Genomic DNA, 24,048 nt, shown 5'->3' with positions numbered 1-24,048 from the left:
AACTCTTACATAGACATGGCAAAACACAATGAGTACTCAGTACAAACTCTTACATAGACATGACAAAACACCAAGAGTACTCAGTACAAACTCTTACATAGACTTACAAAGACATGACAAAACACAAAGAGTATTCAGTACAAACTCTTACAAAGACATGACAAAACACCAAGAGTACTCAGTACAAACTCTTACATAGACTTACAAAGACATGACAAAACACAAAGAGTATTCAGTACAAACTCTTACAAAGACATGACAAAACACAATGAGTACTCAGTACAAACTCTTACATAGACATGAAAAAACACAAAGAGTACTCAGTACAAACTCTTACAAAGACATGGCAAAACACAAAGAGTACTCAGTACAAACTCTTACATAGACATGACAAAACACAAAGAGTACTCAGTACAAACTCTTACAAAGACATGGCAAAACACAAAGAGTACTCGGGTACAAACTCTTACATAGACTTACAAAGACATGACAAAACACAAAGAGTACTCAGTACAAACTCTTACATAGACATGACAAAACACAAAGAGTACTCAGTACAAACTCTTACAAAGACATGACAAAACACAAAGAGTACTCAGTACAAACTCTTACAAAGACATGGCAAAACACAAAGAGTACTCAGTACAAACTCTTACATAGACATGGCAAAACACAAAGAGTACTCAGTACAAACTCTACAAAGACATGACAAAACACAAAGAGTAATGAGTTCAAACTCTTACAAAGACATGACAAAACACAAAGAGTATTCAGTACAAACTCTTACAAAGACATGACAAAACACAAAGAGTACTCAGTACAAACTCTTACAAAGACATGACAAAACACAAAGAGTACTCATGTACAAACTCTTACAAAGACATGACAAAACACAAAGAGTACTCAGTACAAACTCTTACAAAGACGAGACAAAACACAAAGAGTACTCAGTACAAACTCTTACATAGACTTACAAAGACATGACAAAACACAAAGAGTACTCAGTACAAACTCTTACAAAGACATGACAAAACACAAAGAGTACTCAGTACAAACTCTTACAAAGACATGACAAAACACAGAGTACTCAGTTCAAACTCTTACAAAGACATGACAAAACACAAAGAGTACTCAGTACAAACTCTTACATAGACATGACAAAACACAAAGAGTACTCAGTACAATCTCTTACATAGACATGGCAAAACACAAAGAGTACTCAGTACAATCTCTTACATAGACATGGCAAAACACAAAGAGTAATCAGTACAAACTCTTACAAAGACATGGCAAAACACAAAGAGTACTCAGTACAAACTCTTACAAAGACATGACAAAACACAAAGAGTACTCAGTACAATCTCTTACATAGACATGGCAAAACACAAAGAGTAATCAGTACAAACTCTTACAAAGACATGGCAAAACACAAAGAGTACTCAGTACAAACTCTTACAAAGACATGACAAAACACAAAGAGTACTCAGTACAAACTCTTACATAGACTTACAAAGACATGACAAAACACAAAGAGTACTCAGTACAAACTCTTACATAGACATGACAAAACACAAAGAGTACTCAGTACAAACTCTTACATAGACATGACAAATCACAAAGAGTACTCAGTACAAACTCTGACATAGACATGGCAAAACACAAAGAGTACTCAGTACAAACTCTTGCATAGACATGGCAAAACACAATGAGTACTCAGTACAAACTCTTACAAAGACATGACAAAACACAATGAGTACTCAGTACAAACTCTTACAAAGACATGGCAAAACACAAAGAGTACTCATGTACAAACTCTTACAAAGACATGACAAAACACAAAGAGTACTCAGTACAAACTCTTACAAAGACATGACAAAACACAAAGAGTACTCAGTACAAACTCTTACAAGACATGACAAAACACAAAGAGTACTCAGTACAAACTCTTACATAGACATGACAAATCACAAAGAGTACTCAGTACAAACTCTGACATAGACATGGCAAAACACAAAGAGTACTCAGTACAAACTCTTACATAGACATGGCAAAACACAATGAGTACTCAGTACAAACTCTTACAAAGACATGACAAAACACAATGAGTACTCAGTACAAACTCTTACAAAGACATGACAAAACACAATGAGTACTCAGTACAAACTCTTACAAAGACATGGCAAAACACAAAGAGTACTCATGTACAAACTCTTACAAAGACATGACAAAACACAAAGAGTACTCAGTACAAACTCTTACAAAGACATGACAAAACACAAAGAGTACTCAGTACAAACTCTTACAAGACATGACAAAACACAAAGAGTACTCAGTACAAACTCTTACATAGACATGACAAAACACAAAGAGTACTCAGTACAAACTCTTACAAAGACATTACAAAACACAAAGAGTACTCAGTTCAAACTCTTACATAGACATGACAAAACACAAAGAGTACTCAGTACAAACTCTTACAAAGACATGACAAAACACAATGAGTACTCAGTTCAAACTCTTACAAAGACATGACAAAACACAAAGAGTACGCAGTACAAACTCTTACATAGACTTACAAAGACATGACAAAACACAAAGAGTACTCAGTACAAACTCTTACATAGACATGACAAAACACAAAGAGTACGCAGTACAAACTCTTACATAGACTTACAAAGACATGACAAAACACAAAGAGTACTCAGTACAAACTCTTACATAGACACGACAAAACACAAAGAGTACTCAGTTCAAACTCTTACAAAGACATGACAAAACACAAAGAGTACTCAGTTCAAGCTCTTACAAAGACATGACAAAACACAAAGAGTACTCAGTTCAAACTCTTACAAAGACATGACAAAACACAAAGAGTACGCAGTACAAACTCTTACATAGACTTACAAAGACATGACAAAACACAAAGAGTACTCAGTACAAACTCTTACATAGACATGACAAAACACAAAGAGTACGCAGTACAAACTCTTACATAGACTTACAAAGACATGACAAAACACAAAGAGTACTCAGTACAAACTCTTACATAGACATGACAAAACACAAAGAGTACTCATGTACAAACTCTTACAAAGACATGACAAAACACAAAGAGTACTCAGTTCAAACTCTTACAAAGACATGACAAAACACAGAGTACTCAGTACAAACTCTTACATAGATATGACAAAACACAAAGAGTACTCAGTTCAAACTCTTACAAAGACATGACAAAACACAAAGAGTACTCAGTACAAACTCTTACATAGACATGACAAAACACAAAGAGTACTCAGTACAAACTCTTGCATAGACATGACAAAACACAAAGAGTACTCAGTTCAAACTCTTACAAAGACATGACAAAACACAAAGAGTATTCAGTACAAACTCTTACATAGACTTACAAAGACATGACAAAACACAAAGAGTACTCAATACAAACTCTTACATAGACATGACAAAACACAAAGAGTACTCATGTACAAACTCTACAAAGACGTGACAAAACACAAAGAGTACTCAGTACAAACTCTTACAAAGACATGACAAAACACAAAGAGTACTCAGTACAAACTCTTACATAGACATGACAAAACACAAAGAGTACTCATGTACAAACTCTACAAAGACATGACAAAACACAAAGAGTACTCAGTACAAACTCTTACAAAGACATGACAAAACACAAAGAGTACTCAGTTCAAGCTCTTACAAAGACATGACAAAACACAAAGAGTACTCAGTACAAACTCTTACAAAGACATGACAAAACACAAAGAGTACTCAGTACAAACTCTTACAAAGACATGACAAAACACAAAGAGTACTCAGTACAAACTTTTACATAGACTTACAAAGACATGACAAAACACAAAGAGTACTCAGTACAAACTCTTACATAGACATGACAAAACACAAAGAGTACTCAGTTCAAACTCTTACAAAGACATGACAAAACACAGAGTACTCAGAACAAACTCTTACATAAAAGAGTACTCAGTACAAACTCTTACATAGACTTACAAAGACATGACAAAACACAAAGAGTACTCAATACAAACTCCTCCATAGACATGACAAAACACAAAGAGTACTCGGGTACAAACTCTTACAAAGACATGACAAAACACAAAGAGTAATCAGTTCAAACTCTTACAAAGACATGACAAAACACAAAGAGTACTCAGTTCAAACTCTTACAAAGACATGACAAAACACAAAGAGTACTCAGTACAAACTCTTACAAAGACTTACAAAGACATGACAAAACACAAAGAGTACTCAGTACAAACTCTTACAAAGACATGACAAAACACAAAGAGTACTCAGTACAAACTCTTACAAAGACATGACAAAACACAAAGAGTAATGAGTTCAAACTCTTACAAAGACATGACAAAACACAAAGAGTACTGAGTTCAAACTCTTACAAAGACATGACAAAACACAATGAGTACGCAGTACAAACTCTTACATAGACTTACAAAGACATGACAAAACACAAAGAGTACTCAGTACAATCTCTTACATAGACATGACAAAACACAATGAGTACTCAGTTCAAACTCTTACAAAGACATGACAAAACACAAAGAGTATTCAGTACAAACTCTTACATAGACATGACAAAACACAAAGAGTACTCATGTACAAACTCTTACAAAGACATGACAAAACACAAAGAGTACTCAGTACAAACTCTTACAAAGACATGACAAAACACAAAGAGTATTCAGTACAAACTCTTACAAAGACATGACAAAACACAAAGAGTATTCAGTACAAACTCTTACATAGACATGACAAAACACAAAGAGTACTCATGTACAAACTCTTACAAAGACATGACAAAACACAAAGAGTACTCAGTACAAACTCTTACATAGACATGACAAAACACAAAGAGTACTCAGTTCAAACTCTTACAAAGACATGACAAAACACAAAGAGTATTCAGTACAAACTCTTACATAGACTTACAAAGACATGACAAAACACAAAGAGTACTCAATACAAACTCCTCCATAGACATGACAAAACACAAAGAGTACTCGGGTACAAACTCTTACAAAGACATGACAAAACACAAAGAGTAATCAGTTCAAACTCTTACAAAGACATGACAAAACACAAAGAGTACTCAGTTCAAACTCTTACAAAGACATGACAAAACACAAAGAGTACTCAGTACAAACTCTTACAAAGACTTACAAAGACATGACAAAACACAAAGAGTACTCAGTACAAACTCTTACAAAGACATGACAAAACACAAAGAGTACTCAGTACAAACTCTTACAAAGACATGACAAAACACAAAGAGTAATGAGTTCAAACTCTTACAAAGACATGACAAAACACAAAGAGTACTGAGTTCAAACTCTTACAAAGACATGACAAAACACAATGAGTACGCAGTACAAACTCTTACATAGACTTACAAAGACATGACAAAACACAAAGAGTACTCAGTACAATCTCTTACATAGACATGACAAAACACAATGAGTACTCAGTTCAAACTCTTACAAAGACATGACAAAACACAAAGAGTATTCAGTACAAACTCTTACATAGACATGACAAAACACAAAGAGTACTCATGTACAAACTCTTACAAAGACATGACAAAACACAAAGAGTACTCAGTACAAACTCTTACAAAGACATGACAAAACACAAAGAGTATTCAGTACAAACTCTTACAAAGACATGACAAAACACAAAGAGTATTCAGTACAAACTCTTACATAGACTTACAAAGACATGACAAAACACAAAGAGTACTCAGTACAATCTCTTACATAGACATGACAAAACACAAAGAGTACTCAGGTACAAACTCTTACAAAGACTTACAAAGACATGACAAAACACAATGAGTACTCAGTACAAACTCTTACAAAGACATGGCAAAACACAAAGAGTACTCAGTTCAAGCTCTTACATAGACATGACAAAACACAAAGAGTAATCAGTTCAAACTCTTACAAAGACATGACAAAACACAAAGAGTACTCAGTTCAAACTCTTACAAAGACATGGCAAAACACAAAGAGTACTCAGTACAAACTCTTACAAAGACGTGACAAAACACAAAGAGTACTCAGTTCAAACTCTTACAAAGACATGACAAAACACAAAGAGTACTCAGTACAAACTCTTACATAGACATGAAAAAACACAAAGAGTACTCAGTTCAAACTCTTACATAGACATGGCAAAACACAAAGAGTACTCAGTACAAACTCTTACATAGACATGAAAAAACACAAAGAGTACTCAGTACAAACTCTTACAAATACATGACAAAACACAAAGAGTACTCAGTACAAACTCTTACAGACATGACAAAACACAAAGAGTACTCAGTACAAACTCTTACATAGACATGAAAAAACACAAAGAGTACTCAGTACAAACTCTTACAAAGACATGACAAAACACAAAGAGTACTCAGTACAAACTCTTACAAAGACATGAAAAAACACAAAGAGTACTCAGTACAAACTCTTACAAAGACATGGCAAAACACAAAGAGTACTCAGTACAAACTCTTACATAGACTTACAAAGACATGGCAAAACACAAAGAGTACTCAGTACAAACTCTTACAAAGACATGACAAAACACAAAGAGTACTCAGTACAAACTCTTACATAGACTTACAAAGACATGGCAAAACACAAAGAGTACTCAGTACAAACTCTTACAAAGACATGACAAAACACAATGAGTACTCAGTACAAACTCTTACATAGACATGACAAAACACAAAGAGTACTCAGTACAAACTCTTACATAGACATGGCAAAACACAAAGAGTACTCAGTACAAACTCTTACAAAGACATGACAAAACACAAAGAGTACTCAGTTCTATCTGTAATGTTATGTTATGTCATTATTAATTGATGATACAAACTCTTACAAAGACATGACAAAACACAAAGAGTAATCAGTTTTATCTGTAATGTTATGTTTTTGTAATTTTAGTCAGAAAGAGATGCAAGAGAGATGATAAGGAAAGAACAAGAAACAGCTTTCCAGGAGTCGTTAGCTGCAGATAAAGCTAAAGTAAATACATTTTATGCTAATTCATATACGACAGCAACATTTTTTGGGGCAGTTTCAGTTTGGTCCAAATAGGGGTTCAAAATTAATCTTTATTCGATTTCAACAAAAATTGAATTTATGAGATTCTTTGATATGCTGAATTTAAATGTGTTATTAGATTTTGAATTCTTGACCTGTTATTAAATTGGTCCACATTAAGGTCCAAAGGGTACACAATTAAACTTTTGTTTGAATAATGAAAAATATAATTCTTTCCGTTCTTTGTACGTGAGTCTAATCAAAGTTTTAAGTGCTTAGACAACATTCATTCTGTGTCCTAAATCTATGCTATGTCAAATATTAAATCACACTCAAAATTCATTGTTATTAGATTCTCAGTTAAAAATAGATATAGCATCAAATTCTAAATTGAGAAATTATGTTTAAATATACTTTTAAATTAACTGTCCATTATTAGATAGTTTGATCAATAATTATTATAGGCAAGTTTTATGGATTTTTTTATGACCATGTATTGATGAAAAAAAATCATTATTTTTTAAAACAAATTTTAGAACTTTGTGGTTTGTTAAATCTGTATGAATTAAATTTTAGAATAATATCTTTTATATTTTTTTTTGATGAGGGGACCCCTTTAAAAAACTTATATTGTCCATTTATAAATAAAGTAAATTCTTGGTGTAACTGAGTATTTAAATTTTGGATATTGGACCATAATAGGTAAAAGTCAAATTTTTGAGTTCTTTGACCACAATCATTCTGTGTCAGAAACCTATGCTGTGTCAAATGATTTTAAATCACAATCCAAATTCAGACCTGTACCAAGCTTGAATGTAGTGTCCATACTTGCCCAACTGTATATGGTTGCAACCTCTGCAGTCGTATCAAGCTGAATTTTATAGAGCATTTTATTCATTTAGAAAAACAATATACATTTCACACCAAATATGTTGATTCTGTTGATTTCAATTCCAGTTATGATGAGAAAACAGAAATCAAGCTTGATCTTATTATCTTGATCTTTTTATCTTTCAGGATATGGTCCTTGATTTAATGGGAAATGGCACTTGATTTTGATACATTGATAACTTGAGAATGCTTTATCTGATCTTTTATGAAATTTTAATGTATTGTTCCTCATAACAAAATGTAGATAATGAATAATTTAAAAGATTTTCAATTTAACTGTTCAGGAGTTGTTGCCTTGTGAATGATTCACTCAGAAATACCTATTTGCTATGTTCAATAGATTTTATATGACATGGCTTGTAAAGTTTATCACCTGAAATCACCAATGATGGACCTGTTTCAATTTGATTCACTCATTACAAGCAAGGCTGGAATATAACAGAAATTCATTGTGTTTACTGTATAATCACTAATGAAGATAGATGTCAGTGTTTTCATTATTTGTTGGTTTTTTACCAAGAACATATTTTTGGCCTATTATATTGGTGGTAAAGGATTATTTTCTTGCACAAATTGTATATACTGTATATTCACATAATTCCTTGTCAGTTTTTCATCTGTTGGGTTATTGACATAGCATGTATTTTAGTGCAAGACAGGTGCCTCATTGAAAGTGTACTGCTTATTTAATTTTCCTGCATCAAGATAGTCATGAGTGCTATTTGCATCTGTGAAGTACCTTCTTCCTGTTTGTCTATACTTTGTTTTTTTCACTTAAAATCAGTTGTCAAATTTTTTCTCAGAAGCTGCACAATAAAATAACTTTTATATTGCTACTAATGGTTAGCAAAGGTACCATCTGCTCAGTAGAAAGCCAATTTCTCTAATATGGAAGGATTTGAATAAAGTTTTTTTATTTGCAACTTTTATGAGTCACCTAGGGGTGTTACGTTTTTCTGTATGTGCGTCCATTCGTCCAGATTCAGGTTTTAGTTTTTGGTCAAGGTAGTTTTTAATTAAGTTGAAGTCTAATCAACTTGAAACTTGGTACACAAGTTCCCTATGATATGATCCTTCTAATTTGATTGCCAAATTAGAGTTATGACTCCAAATTCACGATCCACTGAACATAGAAAAGGGTAGGGCGAGTGGGGCATCCATGTACTATGGACACATTCTTGTTGTTGTGTTTAAACTAGGTTTCAACTGCTTCAGGCAAAGTTGACTCTCAAATACAATTTGGGCTTTCTGGTCACAATCATTACTGATGAAGGTTATATCAGAAATTCATGTTGACACACAAATCATAGCATTTGTTTCTTTTGTGGTTTATTTGGCACTGTAGATCTTTTTTCATTAGTTTTAGAGTTTTATTTATTTTAAACTTTTAGGCTGAAGCATTAAAACTTGAAAGAGAAGAAGAGATGAAAAAACAGGCTGAAGAACAACGACAAAAAATAGAGGAAGAACAGAAACAAGAAGTAAGTAAATGATTTGTGTCAAACTTTTCAAGTATTAACTTAAAAGCACTTCCACTACAACTTATCTGCTGATTAGTGTGTAACACAAACTTGAAATATGTGCCTGCTTAAATTTATCTCATCATTCCAAAAGTGAATGTTACCTTTGAAATATATTATATAACATGTGAGTTGATGCAATTTAAATAAATTGTACTCAAGGTAATAATATCCTTTTGTATTTTAAAAATAAATAAAAATAAACTGTTGACCATTTCAACAAGCAAAAGTTGTTTTCAATACAGTTTCAGGGCAGATACTTCTTATAAAATCTTAGAAAATAATAATAACGCAGATTTACCAAACAATAGAGTTACAAAAGAAATGTTTTGAAACATGAGACAAATATTTGTCTTCACTATTATTTAGAATTTTGTGGGAGAAAAAAGTTAATATTCCTGCAAAAAAAAACCATACAATTGGGGGAAACTTGCCTCAAGATACAAATTTTGATTTTGTCTTCTTAAATCAGCTTATTGAATATTTTTTATGTATTCATTTAAAAATCATAATGAATGTCCAATTATATAAAATGATCAGAAAAATGGTTTACATACTCTACAATACCATGATTACCATCAGTGTGGTTTGAAGTATTCTCACATGTTCACAATTCTCTTTTGTCATTTGTATCTACCTGTTCATATATTGTCAAATTTCTATGTTCAATATTCTGATACTAAATTATAATTATCATATATATAAAATGTTCAAATATCAACAAGCGATTATATGGTAACTGGAAATCATTACTTAAAAACTGAATGCTTCTTATTATATTTTTTGTGGTGTAAAAGTATTAGACAGAAGCAATTTTTGTATGAAGCCTTGAAGCCCTTCATAGTATAAATGTGGGCACAATCAATGCTTTTACAACCCTATAAAATTATTAAAAGAAGCATTCAATTCTTATTATTCATGTTATTACAATTTTCTGCTACACCTATGAAATTAATTGTTAAGGGGGCTCTAAGGTCTAAATCAATTTTTTTAATTTTATATAGGATTTAGCTATATTTTTCTATAAATGAATTTTATCTTATACTTAATACAAAAATGAAATAAAAAAATGGTGTCACCGTTCATTTACGCTCACAATCCCCCTTCGAAATAAGCATACACTTTTGTTAATGTCCCTTTTTTCTGTTGAACTAATAGGAGAAATAGCAGTAATATTGAAATAAAAAAGAAGTAAATTACAGAAATCTCTCAAATTTAACAATTATTTAGTTTATGTACAGCTTTTTGGAAAACAACAATAAAAAATATAGGTCAATGATAGATATTTCAATTTGAATGCCAAAAAATGGCATTTTTGCACCAAAGGGAGATAATTTGGAGCTTTTTCAATGATATCTACATTTTAAAAGTCACCTGAGGCTAACATTAATTGATTTTTTGGAATGATTTTTGTACCATATGATAAAGTAACAACTACTTAAGGTAATTAATAAAATTTGTAATGAAAAATAAATGTTTATTTTTTTTCTGAAAATCTTATCTGCGAGCCTCCTTAAATCAATTGTTTTGTTTATTGTTTAATGCATTATTTTATCATTGTTATAGATTTTCTACAAAGAGCATGTATAGTCACAGCTGTTGTATTTTATACAGAAGTACAATTTGTTATTTGAGTGCCACGCAACTGTTGTCAGACATTCAAAATCACACATTCTATTGAAACATACATGTAATGTAATATTTGGAAATTAATTTCAATGAAATGTTTTTTCAGGCTCTTATGTTATCAGCAGAAATTGCAATGCCAGATGAACCAAGCCCAGACTGTAAAGATCCTATAACAGTGTTACGGATACGAACACCTGACGGGGAGACATTATCTCGGAGATTCAGAGCGGAGGAACCATTAAAACACCTTATTTATTATGTTACGTCAAAAGGCTTTCATACAGAGGGATTTAAACTGTTAACCACTTTTCCAAGGAAAGATGTAAGTAACACTTAATAATGGTCATTTTGGTTGATTTTGTGCGTATAGGTGAACCAGGAATTTTTTTTACCGCCACCGTGGTGGAGGGGGCATTTTAAAAGTTTTACCCTTGTCTGTGTTTGTCCCCTATTTCGTCCCAAAATTGGTTCTGTTCTCTAACTTTAGTTTGCCTCAACTAATTGTTCTGAAACTTATACATGATGTTGTATTCAGGGCTTCCAAAAAAAATTTGAGCCAGCCGGACATTTCATATTTGATCCCGAATTTAATCCCTTAAGACTTAGTCACAAAAGGCAATTATGGTAATCAGATGGCCATTCCAATGATTGACATTACATTAAAAAAAAACGATTTTAAACTTTACTTTGATATGATATGATTTTGATGTTCGGATGTTACTGTTAAATTGGCAGTGCATCATTCAAAGTGTGCAGATCAGCGTGCGCCTATCTGCCTTAGACTTTTTATTTGTGCAAAATGACATTGTCAAAAACTTTACTTTCGTTTTCAACCGGATGTTGACTTGACAATGGTAAAACATGGACCATAAACGGATACGTAAAATCCGTGTTCGTTTTACAAAGCACGACTGAGAGAAGAAGCTCTTTCCACGTTATTTCTTCAACAAAATACTTAAATTGAACGTTAGATACAGGTATCAATGATAATTTTAGCATTTTTAAAGAAATGTAGGATGCATTATTAAATGTTCCACCTGTGCACATGCGCACACGTGTTCTAGTTCATGCGATGTAGTTCTGACGATTTTTTTTAATTTAAAACCTTTTTAAAATTTTCATCAAATCATGTTGATAAACTAATTTCTAATAATTTTAATCTTTTGGACTAAATCAATTAGATACAAACCGCTGAAATGTAAGAAAATAATTGTGAATAAACCGATCAATTTATACGATGTCCGGTACTGAACATAGTTCACCTGTCACCTGAACAGGTAGATTTCAGCTGTCCAACTACTAATTAGCCTTGATTAAAATTAGAAAGTATTGAAGTAGGTGTTGTTTTGATAGTTATTAATCATCATGTCACATTTATGACCGGAAATGTGTTGATGTTAAAGGCAAAAGGTTGGGTCAAAAAGATCGTGAATTATGTAAAACTGACCGAAAAAGCCTTGAAAACTAAAAAGTATATGAGCGTTTCATGCTTTGCCCAGCCGGACTTTTACCGGACATTATACAAATGACCGGAATATATGACCGTTTTGGAAGCCTTGGTTGTATTACAAAAAAACATAGAACAAGCTTGAACTTTGGTTGCATCACTTTTACGGTTCTACAGTGATGCCCCTGTACAAATAGAAAAATTGCAAAATTTTGGTTTCAATTCTCCTGACTTCAGTTTGCCTCAAGCAGGTGTTATGAAACTTATACACAATGCTTATTATCCCAAAACACCGATGAAGTTTGAAATTTGGTGGCATCACTTTTTTTTTTAGTTATGCCCCTTGATAAACATCCATTCTTTAACTTTAGTTTGCCTCAACCAAATGTTATGAAACTTATCCACAATGCATATTACCACAAAATGCAAATCAAGTTTGAATTTTGGTGGTGTCACTTTTACTGTTCTAGAGTTATGGTCCTTTACTAATGGAAAATTAGCCTCAACCAAATGTTATAAGACTTGTACACAGTACATAACTTATTACTCGAAAACTCGGATCAAGTACAAATTTGAGTAGCATTACATTTGCTGTTCTTTAGTTATGTCCCTTTATCCCTTTATTAGCTCACCTGGCCTAAAAGGCCATGTGAGCTTTTCTCATCACTTGGCGTCCGTCGTCGTCGTCGTCGTTAACAATTTTTCAAACATCTTCTCTTCTGAAACTACTGAATGGATTTGAATGAAACTTTAAATGATTGTTCCTTAGATTATCCTGCACAAAGTGTGTGCTTCGATTTTTGATCCGTCAAAAAACATGGCCGCCGTTACTTAAAATAGAACATAGGGGTCAAATGCAGTTTTTGGCTTATATCTCAAAAACGGAAGCATTTAGAGCAAATCTGACATGGGGTAAAAATGTTCATTAGGTCATGATCTATCAGCCCAGAAATTTTCAGATGAATCAAACAAACCATTGTTGGGTTGCTGCCACTTAATTGGTAATTTTAAGGAAATTTTGCAGTTTTTGGTCATTATCTTGAATATTATAGATGAAGATAAACTGTAAACAGCAAAAATGATCAGCAAAGTAAGATCTACAAATAGTATGAAATTCAAAACAGTGTAGCTGTGGCCATTGATTGACACATTAAAATCATTCATTGACTGGGACAATTTAGGTGAACGTTTGTATGTAACGACCAATGCTCACTATGTACTTTTTAAAGACACTTAAACTATGGGGTCACCAAAGGTTCTCAACACCTAAATAAAGTAATTCGAAAAATTAATCAGAAATAACACGATATTTTGATTTATATCAATTATATAAATCAAAACACAAAGGTTATTCCTGATTAATTTTTCGAATTATTTTATAATTAAAGGCGTTAAGAAACCTTTGTTGACCCCACAGTTTAAATGTCTATCGTAGGTACGTCATGAACAGTGGTTGTTACAGACAAACGTTCACGTAAATTGTCCCAGTCAATGGATGATTTTGATGGGTCAATCAATGGCCACAGCTACACTGTTTTGAATTTCATACTAGGTTAATATGACCAAAATTGTCAATTGACCCCTTAAGGGGTAAATGTCCTTTAATGACAATTTTTCACAATTTGTTCATCATATTTGCTAACTTTAAAAAATCTTCTCCTCTGAAACTACTGAATGGATTTGGATGAAACTTAGCATGATAGTTCCTTAGATTATCCTGCACAAAGTGTGTGCTTCGATTTTTGATCTGTCAAAAAACATGGCCACCCTTACTTTAAATAGAACATAGGGGTCAAATGCAGTTTTTGGCTTATATCTCTAAAACGAAAGCATTAATAGCAAATCTGACATGGGGTAAAAATGTTCATTAGGTGAAGATCTATCAGCCCTGAAATTTTCAGACGAATCAAACAAACCATTGTTGGGTTGCTGCCACTTAATTGGTAATTATTTTTTTTTTGAGACTCGAAAAATCAATATGGGAGGGGATGAGAATTGAGGATTTTTTATTGTAGCCATATTTTAACACACTAATACTATGGTACTGAGGTAATCTTCATAGTCAATGTTTCTTAGTTAAGGGGTTCAAAGTTTAACAATGTCCAACATAATCTACCTACCTATTCTCTACCTAGCAGGGTAAAATTTTATTTTAGAAAAAGATGTATAGTAAGTACATGTATGCAAGTTTTTTCTCTTAATAAATGATTAGTTAAAAAAATTGTCTTGATAATTTTTGTCGAGCCTGCAACTTTTGTTGCAGTTAGCTTGATATAGGGATAGTGATCCGGCGGCAGAATTGAATAACTATATTTGGTACGTGCGTTCCTTGCAAGGTCCTCATGCCTGTCGGACAGTTTTCACTTGACCTCGACCTCATTTCATGGATCAGTGAACAACGTTAAATTTTCGTGGTCAAGTCCATATCTCAGATACTATAAGCAATAAGTCTAGTAGATTTGGTGTATAGAAGAACTGTACATGTCCAACTGGCAGGTGTCATCTCACCTTGACCTCATTTTCATGGTTCAGTGGTTATAGTTAAGTTTTTGTGTTTTGGTCTGTTTTTCTTATACTATATGCAATAGGTCTACTAAAATTAGTGTATAGAATGATTGTAAGGTGTACATGTCTAGCTGACAGGTGTCATCTAACCTTGACCTCATTTTCATAATTCAGTGGTCAAAGTTAACTTTTTTAGTTTTGGTCTATTTTTTTAATACTTTATGCATTAGGTCAACTATATTTGGTGTATGAAAATATTTTATGATCTATATGTCGGTTACGCAGGTTTTATTTGAACTTGACCTCATTTTCACAGTCCATTGCTAAGTTTTAAGTGTTTGTGTTTTGGTCTCATTTTCTTTATTTATAAACAGTAAGTCATATATATTTGTAATATTGAAGAATTGTTAGCTGTACATGTTTGCCTGGCATGGTTCAATATGTTCAATAAGGCATTGTTTACCAGGTGAGTGATTCAGGCTCTTGAGAGCCTCTTGTTTAATTATTCTTTATATTATATGCAACATTCCCCATTTATTTTTTTGGCTATTATCTTAAAAATAAAAATAGATAGCAAGATGCTTGAAACGAAAACAAAATAATCAGCTAGACAAGATACATTATTCAAAATGTCCAAAATCATCAATCAGAAACTACAATAATCAAAGGATGTATTCTAATTATTAAACTTTCTCTATTTTCAGATTTCACAAGAAGATGATAAAAGAACATTGCAAGATTTAAAACTTTATCCTCAGGAGACATTAATGGTAGAAGAAAGATAAAGAAGCATGTTAACCCCCCATTCTGTGTCTGTGATAACCTTATGTTCATTATTTATTTGTCCTTCTGTTATAAAATAGCAGCAGGGCGTGTCACATCAACATACCAGACTTTAAGGGTATCTCAATCTTTCCTATTATTGATATTTCTGCATAAAAAGATTTGCTGTACTGGTACAAACCTTCTTATACATGTATTGATGGTACAAAATAAGAATTACATATTGTTGTGTTCATGGAACAACAAAACCATAAAATTAAACAATCAACAAAAGGACATCTATATTTATTTGTGTTGCTCAAAGTTTGAAAATCCAACACATGGAAAATCAGCATTCTAAAATTGGAGTATATTCACGCTTATTTATGTTAATTTATTTTCTAAAGCTGAAGTTGAAAGTCAGACACATGTGAAACCAGCAGTGCATTGTTTCAGAGTATTGTGATACATTTTTGAGGAATTATAAATAACAAATTGAATGAACCTTCTTTGAGAAAAGGGAAATCATTTTGACTGTTGTAAGTGGTAGCTTTTTATTTTAATGTTTGAAGAATAAAGTTGATTTAAGTATAAGATATTTTTTATTTAATACAAATCACCTGATTTAAAAAGGTCTTTTACATACAACCATTATCAGCTGTTGACCGGTGAATATATTCTCTTAACAAGTGAACATATTTTTCATTTGAGTCTCTTTTTTTCTGAAACTATTTATCACATTTGTTAATACCATAATGTGGTTCATTTTAGCAGTTTATATTTCATGAATCTAAGAGTCAAATATTTCTTGAAAGTTTCAGTTCTGTTATTCTTGTCCTAAAACTGATTTCCTTTGAAGATTAAATTTACATGAGGAGCTATTTTGCCAATTCATCCTAGTCATGAAAATTTCACAATTTACGATAAATATGATTTCAATTTGAAGGTTCACTTCAGTGTACCTTTTTATATACATTTATATAAAAGACATTTTTAGGTGAGAAGAAAATAATTCAGATAAATGAGATAATTCCAGTGTTCAGTGAACCACAAAACCTTGGTCAAAAACCTTATTTGACACATAATTTTAAAAGTTTACCCCATTTAAACATGTGTACAAAGTTTCAAGTTGATTTGACTATAAATTACCTAAAACTAAAACTTTAACCTTATGCCAGTTGAACAATTCATTAAAGTCAGCTCAATCTTTCTTAAATTTTGACATTACTTTTGAGAATTTTGAGAATTTTTTAAATGTATGACTGCTAGCCATGCTGTATTTTAATGTGTATATATTTTATGTATTATAAACTGAGAGTTTTTAGGCATGTATATGCTTACAACAGTATAGACAGGCTTTCTGCTCTGTAATATTGTGTAACTCAATCTTTTATTATTATTGATTGAATGCTGATCTCTATAGTCTCCAAAACTGTCATGGTATTAAAATGGCAAGAACTTGTTGTTTTATAAATAAAATGAAAAGAATTCACTTTTGAATTATTGTTAGAAGTTAGGTCCCTAGTCTGTAGGATTTTGAATGGTTTTAAAGGTTTTGACTGGACTGAAGTATTTATATGCAATTTTATGCAAGTCATTTTAAAAAAGATTTTCAGAAGTCTGTCACATATTTAGAATACACAATTACTCTTGAGTTAAGTCTTGACATTCCCTTTAACTGTCCCTCAGTTGCTAAAGTTTTAACAGAGGAATTCCAAGAACTTAAACCTGTGATGTAACATTCTATAGGTGTATCCTTTGATCTTCAATGTAAACAATATCTCAAAAGCAGCTACACCAAACTTGAAATCAATGGTTTTAATTATTGCTTACCACTAAAACTGAAATTTAATTTGAAAGGAAGGTTTCTGTTATGGACCTGATCAATCAGATGAACAGGAATAAATTATAATTAAATGTACATCACCCTATGAGAAATATTTTAATTTATTATTTTACACACTACACAAATTGATATGTGTAGAAAACTCTTTGAGAATTTTATTAAAATAGATCCAATACAACATGTATGTTTGTTTAAAGCTTAAGGTAGTATGGGTGTCTTTGGCCATCTTGGATTGTAAAAAACAGAGAACCTAAGGTCCAAATCTTTTATCAAGTTGGCAAAATTTGATGCAGGAATGCAGATATATTTAATGTGAATTTTCATTTAAAAGAACCAATTTATAAGAATATAACTTATAAATATTAATATTTTCACAAGTGTAGATTATTTGTGGTTGTTTTGAAAAGTTTTTAAATTGGCATTTCAAGGGTAGGTAACTGTAAAACAGTCCATTTTCTGAAGGATTCTACATGGAATTTTCCTATTTTGTATTTCAGCAGGAAAAAATGTACGGTGACCCTATCTTTTCTTTTGATATTCTCAAAGTATTGTCTGAAAGCTATCTTTTCCTAATTTATTTTACAATTCTATCATATAGTAGCTAATCACAAAATAGTGTTTTTTCCTGTATAATCCTTACAAAATATGTTAATTTGTCACAATCTGTAGCTTGAAAAAATGTGCAGTTACCTATCATTTTTATTAAATTTTTGAACATGTATCAATAGATTCTACATTTGGCAACGCATGAGCAAATTCTACCATTTTTAGACTCCCATACCACCTTAACTAGCTAGGAAATGATTTCTCTCAATCAACTATAAACATTTTGATAAATACAATTTTTATATTCCCACATTCATAAGTTGTCAGGACATAAAAATACTAAATGAAAATCGGGAATTTAAGAGCAACAGTTTACACACACTTCTTGTTTTAAAAGTTGTATAAAAATTGTTTATATAATCTATAAATTTTCTGGTATATAGTCCATGGACATGCGCTCATTTTACCAGATTTTGAAATAATGTAACCCAAAGAAATTTCAGCATTTATTATAGTGAAAGGTTCACTAATGTAACCATACCCTCTAAAATTTAAAAACAAACTTGTATTTCTTGTAACATTGGTAGAAAACTATTGAATTTATGACAAGAAATTGAGATCTCGACTTAATCTACACACCATGATAACCTTACCTTTCTAATGGAATAACAAGAAGAAGTATATGACCCCTTGTTCAACTATCTAATAAAAACATTTAACACTTTTAGAACACCTTTTAGTACTGTTGCTTATGAAAATGTAAATATAATTATTTTGTCTAATCTACCATGCATTTTGCAAAATGTAAACTAATAGTATAAAGCTTGCATTTGTTAAGGTTCCACTACAGTCAAAATATAGGACACTTCATAAACATCTTAACTTTGCCTGTATTTTTATGACCCACTTATGGGCATTATGTTTTCTGGTCTGTGCATCTGTTCGTTTGTTCATTATTCTGTTCATTCATTCATTCCTCCGTTTGTCTGTCCCGCTTCAGGTTTAAGTTTTTGGTCAAAGTAGTTTTTGATGAAGTTGAAGTCCAATCAACTTGAAACTTAGTATACATGTTCCTTATGATAATAAACTCATCATAGATACCATGATTAAAATTTTATATTTACGCCAGAAGCGCGCTTCGTCTACAAAAGACTCATCAGTGATGCTCGAATCAAAAAATATTTAAAAGGCCAAATAGAGTACCAAGTTGAAGAGCATTGAGGACCAAAAATTCCTAAAAATTTTGCCAAGCTAATCTATTCCTGAGGTAGAAAAACATATTTTTTTTCAAAAATTCAAAGTTTTGATCTTTCTGATGATTTTTCTGATTTGTTAATGGCAAATTAGAGATTTCCCCCATTTTCACGGTCCATTAAACATAGAAAAGGATAGTACAGATGGGGCATTCATGTACTGTGGACACATTCTTGTTCAACCTATAATGAATAAAGTCCTAAACTATATGAAGATATCTTCTTTTAAACACACTTAACATTGGGCAACATTAAGCTTTTGTGGTTAGGATATTGACTGTATTTGATATATGAAAAGATTGTAAGGTGTAATTCTGCAATTTTTTCAACGCTCGACTTCATTTTCATGATTCATTGTTCAAGAGTCAAAAGATATGAAAAGAAAATCTAATATACATTTCCTTGGCAAAAAAGAAAAACGATAAAAAGGTGAGCAATAACTAAAGTTTGAGCAACACAGAACCCACCTAAACAGGGTTTGATCTAAGCTGTTCCTGAATGGTAAGCTGAGCCTGCTTCACTTATCGCGTTCCTCATGACAATTGCAATACACATTTGATTGTATTATCAAGGACAAGAGGATGGTATATGGTTACGACCATTGGAACATGGTCATATATACTAATAGTATCTGTTACTCTCTAAGGGATGAACTCATCATTAGGAATCCTTGTTAGAATATTGGTGTTGTGAACAGCAACACCGTATCAAGAAAATTGTTAATATAGGAGACCCAACCTCTGAAATATAATAGATGGGAGATATATATTCATATCACCTATGACTTTTTTTATTGTTTCTTGAAACCGAACGGCTTCGTAGAGCTTAATTTAAACAACTTGATTTGGCTGTTCAATGTATTACAAACTTACTCTTGAATCGGGAAAAACACTCACAATTAAGGCTGCACTTACAAGTGTCACTGTGTGTGTATACGTACACAAAATGAATTTCATCTTTTTGGTTGTATGGTATTGAGGTTTTTATAGACGTGTATATCCTTCTAACCCAGAAGTCGCAGGAAACAGATTCGAAAATGTCTTGATTATTTTGGGGAATCTGTAGATTTTAGGATGCTCATAAGACGTACAAAGCCAAAGACAATCCTAGAAAAGTACCAAGTGCAGGAAGTATGCACATCAATGAACGACATTCTAGTAAACAAGTACAAGTAAAGCAAAAATATCGAACTCCAAGGCAAACTGAAGGAAGTCCATAAACACTGACAAAATCAAACGATATCCATCAACGGAACAAATGAAAAACAACAACCCTGTTCCTAAGTTGGTGCTGGCATTTCCTAAAGAAAATTGTGGGGTTTAACCTGGTTTATGTAACTAGCTTAAAATGGTTCTTATAAATGATATCAAAGTCGACGAAGAAAGCCAAATACTGTATGAAGACGTTTCTGAAACGCACCGAATAGAAGTCACAACAAAAGTATTCATGAACAATGTCAATTTTTTACCTTGCAATATTTTTAAACGGTGGCAAAATTATTTATAAAAGTCGAAAAAAAATCTGAATTTATACAGAACAATGAGAAAGATGAATGGGACATCGAGCTGAACGATGTTAAAGGAAAAGCTGGTATTGTTGTTGACGATAAACTAAAAATCTCTCCAATCAAATGGACAACAAATCCTAGGGCTAGAAGACCGTTATAATAGAAGAAAGCTACCGAAAATTCTGTCTGGCCCGTCATAGAAATACAACTCGAAACCGCAAATGGAATAGTATAAATGTGTTAGGAACTATAGTTACCACTTTTTTTTTGGTGAATACTGAGTCAATTTATTTCCTGTTTACAAAATTATTTTTTTTCGAAAAACTAAAGATTTTCTTATCCCAGGCATAGATTACTTTAGCCGTATTTGGCACAACTTTTTGGAATTTTGGATCCTCAATGCTCTTCAACTTTGTACTTGTTTGGCTTTATAAATATTTTGATATGAGCGTGACTGATGAGTCTTATGTAGACGAAACGCGCGTCTGGCGTACTAAATTATAATCCTGGTACCTTTGATAACTATTTACACCACTGGGACGATGCCACTGCTGGTGGACGTTTCGTCCCCGAGGGTATCACCAGCCCAGTAGTCAACACTTCAGTGTTGACATGAATATCAATAATGTGGTCATTTTTATAAATTTCCTGTTTACAAAAATTAGAATTTTTCGAAAAACTAAGGATTTTCTTATCCCAGGCATAGATTACCTTAGCCGTATTTGGCACAACTTTTTGGAATTTTGGATCCTCAATGCTCTTCAACTTTGTACTTGTTTGGCTTTATAAACATTTTGATATGAGCGTCACTGATGAGTCTTATGTAGACGAAACGCGCGTCTGGCGTACTAAATTATAATCCTGGTACCTTTGATAACTATTCCTATAATTGTTGGAGGGCTGGCATCAAATTTGATCGTAGACTCTATTAAGTGTTTTCGTTGTTACTGGAAATAGAATACTCTTTCTTTTGAGAAAATTGTCAAAAATATACCATTTCAAGAAGACAGTTGTAGACATTCGATCGTGTAAAGTAATTGCCTTAAAGACAATAATAGTACATTCTAAACATGAAATAGTAGAAAGATAGGATTCGTTGAATAGTTATTGTGTTATGTCTCCAGAAGTTTAATGAAAAGTAATAACCAAGCACTAGCAAGAGTTCTGGTGAATGCATTTAAGGAAATAATTAATGTCAAATTATTTATTGCAACATAGACGGATGTTATACTTTATAAAGGGACACATGTGACTTTGTGTGTACCAGTTATAAATATTGATGACAGTGTTGAGGTATAGATCGATAATGTTAACTTTGGTCATATTGACGAGAATATATGTCAGACTTTATGTACAGTTACCTCAATATATGGACAAGAATCTTATGATGGAAAGAATTCTCTTAACACTGGAAGAAGACGATCAATTTTGGAATGTGTTATTATTTGGAAATTTTAATGGAAACCCTGGAGCAACATTATTGAGGATACATTTGATAAAATTACACAATGAAACACCGATAAAGAAACCCCAAAGAACAGTACCATTGTTCAAGAGGCAATTTTATTTTTGCGTCGTATAATGGTATTGTGCCGCGGATCGTCGGCGTCGTCCGAAGACACATTTGATTTCAGGACAATAACTTTAATTTAATTTAAGAGAATGGATCTCTATGAAATTTTCCCGGAACATTCAATTCCACAGAGACGGAACGCGCGTCTGGCGTATAAAATTATAATGCTGGTACCTTTGATAACTATATAAGGTTGTGATAGTTTTTTGGGGTTATGGTACCAACAATTTAGAAATAACAGGCAAATAAGGTGACAGAACAAGCATTTTTGTTGTTTCAGGACAATAACTTGTTTAAGTGTATGGCTCTTTCTGAAATTGTACCATAAGGTTCCGTATCACAAAAAGAAGGCTGGGATTCTGTTTGTGGGTAATTGCGCATGCTCTTGCATTCAACAATCAGGATTTGGGGCCAAAACCGCATTTTCTAGTTTTCAGACTCTTTGAAATTGTAATGCAAGGAACCATACCACAAATGAAATACCAAAAAGAGGTCACAGTAATTTTTCTAGTTTCCAGACAATTACTTGTGTGTAAGTGTATGGATCTCTCTGAAATTGTCCTGCAAAGTACCAGTCCATGAAAGGAAAGATGGGATTGAGTTTGGGGGTAATTACTGAAATGGAAGTTAAAAAAAATTGGGGAGAGGGGTTTCTGAGATCAACACGGAGCACCCTAGTCATCTACAGTACGTGGTATCGGATACGCACTTCTTGTGGTAATGTCGTTTAATTCCCGGTAATCCATACATAGCCTATATGAAGTATATTTTCTTCCTGTTTTGGTTCTTTTTTCTTAAAATTTTTCATTTTTGCATTGATTTTTTCTGATTTATATATAAAAGCAAAAAATACTAATAAGGCAGGAGACACACACTGAACATGACGTGAACATGACATGATATGAAGTATTGTGCAATAGCACAGTACTGCGTAAAAGTAAGAAATCTTCTTCTGCACAGTATTGCGCAATAACAAGAAGTTTTCAATTGCACATTATTGCGCAATAGTAAGAAATCTTCAATTGCAAAGTATTGCGCAAAATCAAGAAATCATTAATTGCACAGTATTGCGCAATAACAAACAATCTTCAATTGCAAAGTTTCGCACAATACCAAGAAATATCCAAATTGCACAGTATTGAGCAATAGCAAGAAATCTTCAATTGAAAATTAATACAAATATTACAACCCATTTCAAACTTTTAAGATTTATTTGTGTCAGAAACGTATAGTATGTCAAAAATTTGATCACAATCCAAATTCAGACAGTATCAAGCTTGAATACTGTGTCCAAACTTTGTTGAAAGAAAAAGAGCATTTAGAGAAGAAAAGTATCCGCTCCAATTGTCTTAGTTCATATTGGCTATGCATGGATTATCGGGAATAAAACGAAATTACCACAAGAGGGTCGTATCCGATATCGCGGATTGTAGATAACTTGGGTAATCCGTGTTGATCTTAGAGACACATAG

At 32.4% G+C, this 24,048-nt stretch overlaps 1 protein-coding gene across 1 annotated transcript in view; it reads left to right on the top strand.

Moving 5' to 3' along the window:
• The window catches only part of LOC139515858 (FAS-associated factor 1-like), a 42,196-nt gene extending 24,853 nt beyond the window's left edge, over positions 1 to 17,343 (top strand). Inside the window, exons 15-18 of the mRNA XM_071305595.1 lie at positions 6,999 to 7,079; positions 9,380 to 9,469; positions 11,244 to 11,459; positions 15,794 to 17,343. Coding sequence (XP_071161696.1) covers positions 6,999 to 7,079; positions 9,380 to 9,469; positions 11,244 to 11,459; positions 15,794 to 15,874 — 468 coding nt within the window. The 3' untranslated portion in view covers positions 15,875 to 17,343. The remainder of the gene's footprint in view (positions 1 to 6,998; positions 7,080 to 9,379; positions 9,470 to 11,243; positions 11,460 to 15,793) is intronic.
• Positions 17,344 to 24,048: the final 6,705 nt, after the last annotated feature.

The sequence above is a fragment of the Mytilus edulis genome, chromosome 1 (genome assembly GCF_963676685.1).
Source record: "Mytilus edulis chromosome 1, xbMytEdul2.2, whole genome shotgun sequence".
NCBI classification, from domain to species: Eukaryota; Metazoa; Mollusca; class Bivalvia; order Mytilida; family Mytilidae; genus Mytilus; species Mytilus edulis.
The sequence above is the reverse complement of the archived record's forward strand: the minus strand, read 5'-3'. Positions and strand labels throughout refer to the sequence as shown.